The 11,095-nt window shown below is 42.2% G+C and overlaps 1 protein-coding gene across 1 annotated transcript in view; it reads left to right on the top strand.

Annotated features, from left to right (window-relative positions):
• The first annotated feature begins 2,528 nt into the window (after positions 1-2,528).
• Positions 2,529-11,095, top strand: part of edil3a (EGF like and discoidin domains 3a) — a 79,150-nt gene continuing 70,583 nt past the window's right edge. The window contains exon 1 of the mRNA XM_084690764.1: positions 2,529-2,896. Coding sequence (XP_084546890.1) covers positions 2,833-2,896 — 64 coding nt within the window. The 5' untranslated portion in view covers positions 2,529-2,832. The remainder of the gene's footprint in view (positions 2,897-11,095) is intronic.

Below are 11,095 nucleotides of genomic sequence, written 5' to 3'. Positions count from 1 at the left end.
CGTCCTCCCTCAATCTGTCACTTGCTCCAACCCTCTCTCTCTCTCTTCATCCCACTCCTTCTCTCTCTCTCTCTCTCTCTCTCTCTCTCTCTCTCTCTCTCTCTCTCTCTCTCTCTCTCTATCTCTCTATCTGCTCTTCCTTCCAGGCCTGTTCTCTTACTTTAACACCTATTCTGTTTCTTTCCCTACTCTTTCACTCTGCGTAAGGTCTTTGTTAGGCAGTCTTTTGTGGTGAATGTGGGGAAGGGAGAATGGGGCACTGGGAAGAAGTGGAGGCCTGATTGGTAAGGAGAGCGTAGGACCCAGAGCTACGGGAGATGAAATGAGTGGATTTTACAACCATCAGCAAGAGAGAGAGAGAGAGAGAGAGAGAGAGAGAGAGAGAGAGAGAGAGAGAGAGAGAGAGAGAGAGAGAGAGAGAGAGAGAGAGAGAGAGAGAGAGAGAGAGAGAGAGAGAGAGAGAGAGAGAGAGAGAGAGAGAGAGAGGTGGAAGAGGACCATGGATATTCAACCTCATCCTTAATGCATATGGAAAAGTTAACCTTTCTACATTTGGGTATTCTGAGAGAAAGCTGGGGGCATTTCAAAGAATCCTTCTGTAACCCACATCTGCAGTCCGAATTCTCATATCCTTGACCTCATTTAACTTCCAACGGAGTTAGAATACTCTGTTCCGCAAGTATTCCTGTCACAACTGGCGCTAAATTGACATGGTAAAAACGGGTGTAGATTCTCCCCCCCCCCAAAAAAAAAAAAAAATATTGTGAGTGCGATACAATCACCGATGCTCTGCTGGACAACCCAAGGAAGGTCACTCTGTTTTCCAGATGGTTGCTCATCCTAAATTGGTCTCGGTTGTCCTAATGAGAATAGATGGTGAGCGGAGGGAGGACTCAGAGGTCTGAGCTGAACCACTCTTCTGCTCCAGAGGACACAAAAGTCACAGGAGAGAGAGCGAGCAATGCTCACTCTTCCTTCATCCGTCTCTTACCCTCATACAACCAGGCCCAATCCACAACAAAGACATGTCCGGCACATCAAGGGAAACAGAGGAAAACAAGATATAATCGCGTAAACTTTTTGGCGCACACCTCCTGTAACCATCCAAGTTTGCAGGGCAATGAGCCGAGTTGAGAGAGAGAGAGAGAAAACAAAGTTATAGAATGGACTGGTGATGGGAAGAGCTAAAGCCCCGAACAATAGACACAAGTGTGGTCTTTAATAATACAGAGGTATGGCTCTCAGGTTGGGCCGAGCAGGTAGAAAGGGTCTGGGTGATTTATTGTTTGTCTTGAACAAGTGCATTCAGTCGGTCTGTATCAGCTCTAGGCCTTAAGATACCGGCTCACTTCTAAAACCGATCAAGGTCACCAGAGACCTACGGTATCTATCCTCAACGATGACATCAGCTTATATTTTTTTGCCGTGCATTCTGTTATTTTGTGGTTGTCTTTTTTTTTGTACATACCAGAAGATGTGCTTCTGGATGAAAAGATCTGCAAAGAGAATGATCGGTGTACCGTACATGGCAGCTTGTTAAGTAGCCTAACTGTATGAGTTTTTTCTGTATTTTGTATAGCTCATTTCACAATCAATGTCACTAAGGACTTCACATCTGCCCATAGAACTACATCTAAACCAACAAAAACATTCAAAGAAGACAAGGAAAAACTCACTGGAAAACTGAAAAATGTAAGAAACCTTGGGAGGAGCAATTCAATGAGTGATCCTCTCCTCCAGAGACGGTTGGCGATACAGAGAGGTTATGACCATGGGCAGAATACAATTATGCAAGAAGAATAGAGATGAAGATACAAAAATGTGCAAGTTAATGATGGCTGAAACACATACCATATATTCAGAGTTGTTCATTAGTACACTGGGCAGTGGTCAGCTACATGTGAGATGAATATACAGTGCATACAAAAATCTACGTCTCCTAGGACACAAGACAATGTACAAACAAGCTTCACAATTATATTCAGATGCATGTGGGCTTCTAACCATTTTTATTTTATTGACCAACTTCAAGGTCATGTGCACCTGATAGGAAACAACTACACTTACTGGTCTAGCAAGTATGGTCAAAGGAGCAAAACCTGTCATATCCATCACTGAAGTAGAGGTCAGCTGAAATGCCATAGGGATCAACTTTTGGTGATGAGATTTAGGAACTGTCAATGGATGATGCATTTGATTAGTGGCCAAATCACCCTGCCCAGGACTCAAGGAGGCCAGAAGAAGGAAATCACAGCCAAGGTGGAGAAAAGACTCTGATAATATTCCCTCTGGATTTCGTGATACTTGTGTTGGCAGTAGCAACACGTGCAGGGAGGAGCATGGTTTTATCTATCGGTGAGGCAGCGCCCCATTCTTTTCACTCACCACTGTTTGTACATACACACACACTCCCTCTCTCTCCCGCCCCCTCTATCGTTCTCTCTCTCTCTACCTCTCCCTCTCTCTCTCTCTCTCTCTATCTGACACACGCGCACACTCGGTGAGACCGTCTGCCTGGGACCAGCACGCACGCACATTCTCTCTCTCCGCTCTTGCCTCGCGCACCACTGCGGTAAGAGGGCGAAACAGCGGCGGGGACTGACTCTGGCACTTGTTTCAACACAAGGCATCACAGGTATTGCCGGACCGTTTATTACTTTCTCACTGGAAAATAAGAGGACTTCACTGACGCCATTCAAGGAGGAGATAACAGCATCTCCGAGATACTTGCCTGCAGCTCAGTGAGAGAAGAAGGGGAAAACTTGCATGTTTTTGCTTCGTGATATCACACATTTAATAACCTTGGAAGTGAGACCTGGTATTTGAGAGAGGATGGGACCTTTACTCTGTTCCATCGTCCTCTTTCTGGGTGCCGCTGTCCCGCAGTTTGTGAAAGGTGAGTGGAAAAGCAGTTAACTGTATGGACGTTAAGAGCCGATGTTTTATTTAGACAATTCTTGTTTTCCTTCACGACACAATTTCCCCAAGTAGATCATAATTGTCATTAACTATAATGTAACATGCCGACTTCCAAGTCACGTAATCTGGTGATAGCCTCCTTTATAGTGCCTGCAGCTAGTCCAGCATTTAATTCATTGAAAGTCTGAAGTGAATGTTATTATAAAGAAGCAGTCACAATCGAATCAATAATGTATACAGCAGCCTGCGAGTTTATTCATGGCTCATTTTGCGTGTCTGAAATACAGACCTAAAATCAAAGGAGCCCTATGCTTGCCGGACTTCTAGCCTGTTACTATCTACAGTAGCCTACACGAGTCGACTGTTTCTATCGAAATAATGTGATAGGCGCGCGTAATGTCTCTCATGTAGGCTACTGTAGATGTTGTGAGGCGCACATCTGATTGATAGGGCAACATTCGAATGCTATATAGAATTCCACAATTGTTTAGACAATAACTGCTAAACATAGTTGTCAAATGAAAGCTGTATCTTAAATAAATAAATTAATATGGTCCAGCTTGTCTAGTTGTTTTCTCAGATTAATCTAGAGAAATCGTTTGTTGTTACAACCTGTCCATCATTTATAATCTCTATCCCATGTCGTAGACGTCACTTCAGGGTGTCGCTGTCTGGGTCACACAGGCTATAGCACTTTGTTACAGTATGATAAAGAAAATATCTGTAGGCCTGCACCGGACGCTGTGTGAACAAGACAGATGAGATTTAAACATCTTGCATATCCTCCTTGGAAACGTCCTCCAGTCGGGATATTTATATTTATAAATCAGGATCCATGATTTATTATATCACAAACCCTGGACACTAAAACATACACTATAGGTTTCCTCTGATAGATCTGAAACCTTTGATATACTGTTAATTGGTCACTGAGTTTATACAATGCAACCGACTCCAAATTAAATCCCAGGTTAGAGTTGTTTTGTCCCATTCGTTTTGGCTGCTTGGTTGTGCTGTTTTTCTTTTTTCCGGCACTCGACTCCATTAAGCCTATGTAAATATGATCGTTGGATTGGAAGAACGCATACAGGTCATGTGATTCTTCCTGTCTCTACTCATTTGGCCCCACGGTAGCCCTTGGTGTCAGCGTTGCCAGCCAGACAGGCTCACTCCGTCCCGAGTGACTGTGCCTGAAGCAGAGATTGTAAGGCTGCTGGGCTCCTGAGCTCGCCCGTGTCAGCTCTCAGCGTCTGCGCTTACAAAACACAATACTCCCTCCTAGGCCAGAATAATGAACGCAGAACTGGAGTGCACTTGTTTTAATGCTCAGCGGGCTACAGGAAAAATAAAATACACCCACAATGACTTGCTTAATTAATCATCATAGGCTATCCCATTTAGATTTCTGCGTAGAATACAGTGGAATTTTACCCATCTGTTTAATGGCTCGGCTCATCCATTGAGGTACATACTTGCTGAATGTTGTGGTGTTAAGCGTTAACATGGTCTATTAATTATATATTTCTTCACTTGTTCTCACCAGAGTTAAAACTTATAATCTTTCTTTTGTTGTTTCTTGTGATATCATATGGTCAGTCAGATAGGATCATAAACAAAGAATCAAGTCTATTGATGCCTCCAAACTGTATGTATACAGAGAGAGAGAAGCAGTAGGCTGAATCCATATTTTTGCCAGCAACAAAAGAAAAGCACTCAAGGGCTTAGTAGCGAAACTGTGTCACAGCACAACCCACAAATCAATGTAGTATCCCATGGTGTGTGGATTCTCAGCTTCAAGTTTGCAAGTTAGATCCTGTAGTAACCTTGATCGGCATACATTGGAACTGGAACATTTTGGGTTTGTGTGGAAAAAAAGGAAAATGCTATATCGAATCCTTTTTTTACAATTCCATTTCTCAGTTAATCGTCTGCATTGTCCAAGACAGCAGGTGTCTTTGGCCACTAACAAACACCATTCAGAGCTTCTCAGGGCAGCATCTCTGTCCACTGAAACATAATCAATGGTCCTGAAACATCTACCTCCAGGTAAAGCTGGCTGCACTGTTCCGTGTCACTGTGCGATACATCACTTCCTCTGTTTGGTTCCCGAGGTGGATTGTCACCCATTGTTTGTGTTCGAGCCAGCCACACACAGGGCAAATGACTTCAGAGTTCCGCAACCACCTTCTTCTGTAGACGGATACATTTTAACCATTAGGATGTGAACGACCTATTTGGGTATTCCTGTTACTCTACACGTCTCACAGTGAGCTTGTTAAAATCTTGATCATCTGGGTTGCAACATTGTCGATGACACAATTGCAAAGTACGCATGACTCTGCCATCTCGACTAGGAATAATGTACCCCCATAAAAGTAAATCATTGTGGACTTTGTTTACAACTGGATTGTATTATTTATGTAATGTATTTTGCTAAATGGCTTGCCTGAGGGCAGAAATATTCTCTGGATAGAAATAGCGCTGAGTGAGATGTACAGAATTGTGTTCTTCTGAAGGTTCTAGTTAAGATCTGATCAGCCGAGCAATCTACATGTACATCATCAGAGGCTTATCGCACTTGGGAACTATTCATGATCATGGTAAAGATCAAGGAGACTGGAATATTGAGCACTGAATCTCCTTATTCGTTTCTAATGGCACCATTGCCCTTATCTACAGCATCTTTATGATACCTATCATGGAATCCATCACGAACACAATTTTTTTTTTCTGGATTACAAGATGGGAAAGTCTGTGAGACAGATTCTAGGAATATTAAATTGTAGTTTTTTGTCCCTGTCTCTTCTGTTAATAAATCCAAGCGGAATTGACCTTGGATGACATTGAAGATGATTATTTGAAGTAAAATGATGCTTATTCTCATAAAGGAAATATTAATCTTCCCCACACTAAGGAAATGAGGGCTTGAATAATCATCAAATGAAACATATTAGCACAACCTGTGGCATAATACATACTGATGATCCATCCATCTGGAAAACCCATTAGATTTACCAATCTCTCTGTGAAGGTTGTGTTTGGGTCACTTTTAATAACCTAGTCTTGCAATTTACCTCAATGCCCTTCACCCTTCCTTTTAAATGGCATGGTCTTCAATCAATGGGCAGAGGTCAAACTCCTCAGTGATCATCAGCCAAGATAACAACCAAATCCTGCACAGGCTGGGCTCTGATTGGACAAACTCCCACATGTATGCAAATAACACTTTGGAAACAGGAACAAAAATTAATTAATATTTGCACACTGCCCTCTCTTCTTGATGAAGTGACATTGGCTGTGCCCCTTGTTCTTTCCTTAATCACGTTGGCTGGGTTTGATTGCACTCGTCATTGTCATTACAGATGCTGTTTAGGGCATTTGTCTCATGCTCTGACAGCTTAATGGCGGTGTGTACATGTTGCTGGTGTCCACCCTAACTCTCAGGTCTGACTTATTGCTCCGCATCACGGATGGCTCTAATAATACTCGCATGTTTAAGTCATGTTTGTGATGTCCAAACAGATTAGTCTGTTGACGTACAATTGAGATTGTATGCATTGAGGACAGTGAAGCCTCTGGAAAATGCTCTGATTCACCTAAATCATATGATATGCCGACACAGTGCCTTGCCCTGCCACCTCACAAGAAGATAGTCTGAAACAGTCCGGGATTGATTCCCACTGGCAGCCTTGTATGGTGCTCAGGTGCAATGTTTCTGGCGTCTGTATGTGCAGAGTTTGCACGTTCTCTCCAGGCATACAAGGGTATCCTCCAGATAAATCCTCCAGATAAAAACCTGCAGACCAGATCTATTTTCTGTCCCTGGCCGTGCACAAGGTGAACAGTTGGACTTTGTCCCCCTGTCACGTTGATATGACAGATCACTGCTCCTAGCTGACCTCAGAAGAAGAGCCACACGATGGGAAATGGCAGGGGAACATTTTCCTGGGATTGGGTGCGTTGGTATAGCTGTTCCCTGTACATCTATGCGTTACGAAGCATGATGAATGAAGATGCATTGATCTACTTCAGTATCATCAGCTTTTAGGCATCTATGATCCAGTAACCTGTTTGCTACGAAACCCACACCAAAGCAGTCTTTGTTGTTGTAGTACTCTCTCTGGATCTCCCAAGGTGGGAATCCCAGCCATTCCAATTTCATGGAACACCTTTTTTACTTAAAATTCATTTCTTCTGTTTGAATGAGTGCCTTTTTTGACTCATCTCCCTTTTTGACTCATCTCCCGTGACTCAAAACATCTAATGTTTGAAATGTACTGCCGATGTTGACTGTAAGTGCTCAGGATTTCTCAGTAGGTCCATCACTGAGAAAGATGTCAGTTATTGATTTGTTCACTGGAATGAATTATATTTCCACTCAGTCAATAGCTTAATTCGGACTATGACTCCACAAAACAGAAATTGGTAACACTTTAGATCCAGGTGCTTGTAATAACATTAGTAAACAGGTAACAAGGCTATAGCTAGCACAGTATCATTATTATAATTAACATTTTTAACACATATTAATGTTAATCAGTATTTTATGAGGGCCTTATTACTAGTGGGCGAGATCCTGCCCTCAGTCTTGTCTAACGCAGCTGTCAAGTGGGTAGTGATCCGTGCTTTTGATATTATTCATGTCACCTGAGGTGCACTTGGGTAAATTCCGCAAAGTTTGCCACGGAGTAGGTGTCGCCACGTTACATGACTGCCTGGAGGTATTGGGAGGAGTAGCGAAGCATTAAAGCAGTGGTGCTTCTCCCCAATGGCCTCTTCATCAACCATTTCTTACGGCACATATTTCAAAAATTACATCTGAATAAAGACCATCAATTAGTCAATCAAGCAAATGTATTTATGGAGCAATACCACATCTGTACATTTTAAGGGTTTCCATTGTCTAGATGTTTAAAGTTGTTTGAGACGTGACATTTTACATCACTAAGGTGTAGAGTATTACTATAGCTCTGCAGATCATTCTTTTTTATGACAAATTATGTAACAAACGAGATCAAATCTCTCGACCTGTCTCTGATGGGAGACAGTGATTATCCAGACCAGGGTCATCACACTATGCTGTACACGGTCCCCTCCAAGACGGTACATTCAATCAACGCTGTCAATGTTGTTGATATGGAAGCACTACTGCATACAAGTCATCAAAAATCTAGTGGAATGTTGTGTTTTGCACAATGTTGCCTTGTATATTGAATGCCACTTGGATATTAGAAAGGAGACACTGCAGGGCTGTTTGCAATGTGAAGGACAGCTGAATCAGCCCGGTGGTAACTGCCAGGGCATTGTACCCACAGCACGGGCAAACAGAGACCATTAGGCTGTACTTTCGTACTTGGTAATGCCCGTCATACCATACTGTCATCATAGTCATAGCTGGAAAAGCACATAGAGAACATTTATTAACATAATCAAAAAGATATAATACAAAGTAAAGACGTTATCCGTCATGGGGAATCAGAGCTTGCGGTGACACAGGAAAAAAAGCGAGAGAGAGATTGAGCACAGAGATTTGGACTGTTGCACCTATGGGACATGACAATAATAAATGTTTTATTTTCATTTGATTTGAAGTGTATTAATTGTTTTGGCAGATGAATTACATAAATTAAATCAGATGAAGACTTTGGAATACACCAGTGCATTAGCTGGAAACAGGAGCCTTTGCGGTTCCAATTTCTCGGCCAGTATGTGTGAAGATGTCCAACATTTTCAGCAGAACGAATGCAAACGACCATGTTCACCATAAGAATAATTTAGGACTGGACTACTGAAAGAACTCGCGTGGTTTTCTGAGTTTGTCTTCCTATTGTGTCCTGCATTCTTCTCCCTCCATTAAGGTGATTGGCCGGATATCAATCAATCACAATTATTTACATAGCATGTGTCAACCAAAGTGCTAGATATTAATAAATATAGATCTATTTCCTACAGTAAATGAAAAGCCATAAACAACTGACCACAATATGAACGGATGTGCAGTCCTGTTCAAAGCCAGTTGAGGTTTTTAGCAAAAAGCGCATTTTGGGTACACTACAAACAAGGCCTCGGAAATGTTTGTGAGCTTAAAGTAATTTTAAGAAGATTATGGAGCAAAGACAGTGGAATGACGTTCAAGGTTGTGATATTTCATCTCTTCACGAGTAACTATTGCCATATTCATTTGTGTGCTTTTTATCGGCAGTTCCAGAGACAATACAGTGAGTTCTCATCTATTTTATGTCACAATACTAAACTGTAAAACTAACTGTAAAATACAGTCAAAGTTAACTTTTCCACCACTGGCTTTTTATACAACTGATCTCAAAGTAAGGCTGGACCATTTCCTGAGTTATATTGTTCATAACAATTCCAGAGAACCTATATAAAACACTCCTTGTGTTAACTGAACATTTCCTGTGTAAGAACGCACAACATAGGCTTAGGGTTTTAATTTCACAAACGATAAATTTGTTCTAAGCTCTTAAGCTCATGGCATAATTGATGTACAGTAGACATATCTGTCAGGAACTACACCATGCTTACGCTTGCCTTAGTCAAAATAACATTGCAAAGAGCTTTTCGTCCTTTCACGAAATCTCCCCACGAGGGCAAAGAACACTTTATTTTCAATAAGCTGAATCATTTTATCACCAATCAGATGCGCAAAGGTGGCTTAAGATCGTTCCATTGACATGCACAGAGGGATCAACAAGTACATTTAAGATCCAGTAAGGATGCACGTACGAGGAACGCTTTCTCCAGGATGCATGCCTGCTAGCTCCAGTAGTGAGGTTACGTACCCCAGCACTCTGTTCCTCTTCTTTGCCTCATTCCACGCCCCTGTTCCCTGCCCCCCCACCCACACTCCCTGTTACCGTCTCCCCTCTCTTCTTTAGCTGACTCTCACAGCATGATGCTGTTAGGCCCGTTAGCTACATTAGGCACAGGCAATATCACAGATTTTGTCTGTGCATTTCATCTCATTCCCGGCCTCATCAGCTCTCCTGGAGTTCACAGCATATTCCATGCTCTGTTAACTTTTATTTAATTTGATTTGCCAGGGCTTGTGACTGTACTGTATGACAGTATGTGATTGTGTGTGTGTGTGTGTGTGTGCGTGTGCACGCATGAGTGTGTGTGTGGCTGTATTTGTCTCTATGGGTGCCATGCGGAAGTTTTCATATCAAAAGCTTTGTGAGGTAACCCAGAAATGTCACACATACAAAGTTATTCTGGATTTAGGCTAAGACGTTGCTTTAGATTCGAAGCTTCACTCATTTTCCTGATAAACAGCATATGAGCCCTCAAATGTCTTACCAAAGCCTCCTAATTTATTCATGTTTTTACATTTTTAAGAATATCCGTAATTACTTATGCTGTGCTGAACGTGAATGATGCCTTATAGTGGTATGTGAATGTATGTGTGAATGTGCATGGTGTATGTGCAAGTTGTGTGTACGGTATCAGCATCTCAGAGGGGTTATTTGGTTTATAAAACCTGAGAAGAAATAAAACAAAAGCTATATCTACTGAAAATTGAGGTGTGATTCGCTAAGCCAAGTATCTCCACTCCAGCTGTGCTCCATTACCCAAGGGAGCAGAGCCAAGAGAACAACTTAGACAGAGACTATGTGGAATGTCTCTACTGAGCATGTGTTTGGGGCAATATTTGGATACAGAATATTTCACCTTCGAGGTAACCATTAAATAACATTCGAGGTTCAAATTGTTGAAGACATGGGAAAGATTACAGAAGGTGTGGACGCAGTACTGTAAAAGACATTGCACACTTTTAGAAAATGGTTGGGGTTTGAGTCAGAGGTAGCAGCATAGTTCCCAGCCAGAAGGAAGTTCGAGTAGATGCTCTCCTGACTTGGCCCATGAGCATGGTGTTTCTTTGGAGTAGTGGGACAATCGGTTGCAATCTCTTGCACCAGAATGGTGATTAGGAAAAGTGTTACAATCCTAAAAGGAATTTGGGCTTGGGGATTGAAAGGGTTAGGATAAAAAAAAAAATCCTACATTTTTCCTTTGAAGCGTCATTTTCAAGGCACCTGCTCGTCCTCTTGGGCATCGTCACTCTCTCTCTTTCTCTCTCTCTCTCTCTCTCTCTCTCTCTCATTCTCTCACTCCCCCTCTTCCCCTCTCCCATGAGTTAGAAGGTTTAGAAGACGCC

Source organism: Hypomesus nipponensis, chromosome 24 (assembly GCF_054491055.1).
Source record: "Hypomesus nipponensis isolate SF chromosome 24, ASM5449105v1, whole genome shotgun sequence".
In the NCBI taxonomy this organism is placed as follows: Eukaryota; Metazoa; Chordata; class Actinopteri; order Osmeriformes; family Osmeridae; genus Hypomesus; species Hypomesus nipponensis.
Note: the sequence above shows the minus strand (reverse complement) of the source record. Positions and strands in the feature narration are given on the sequence as shown.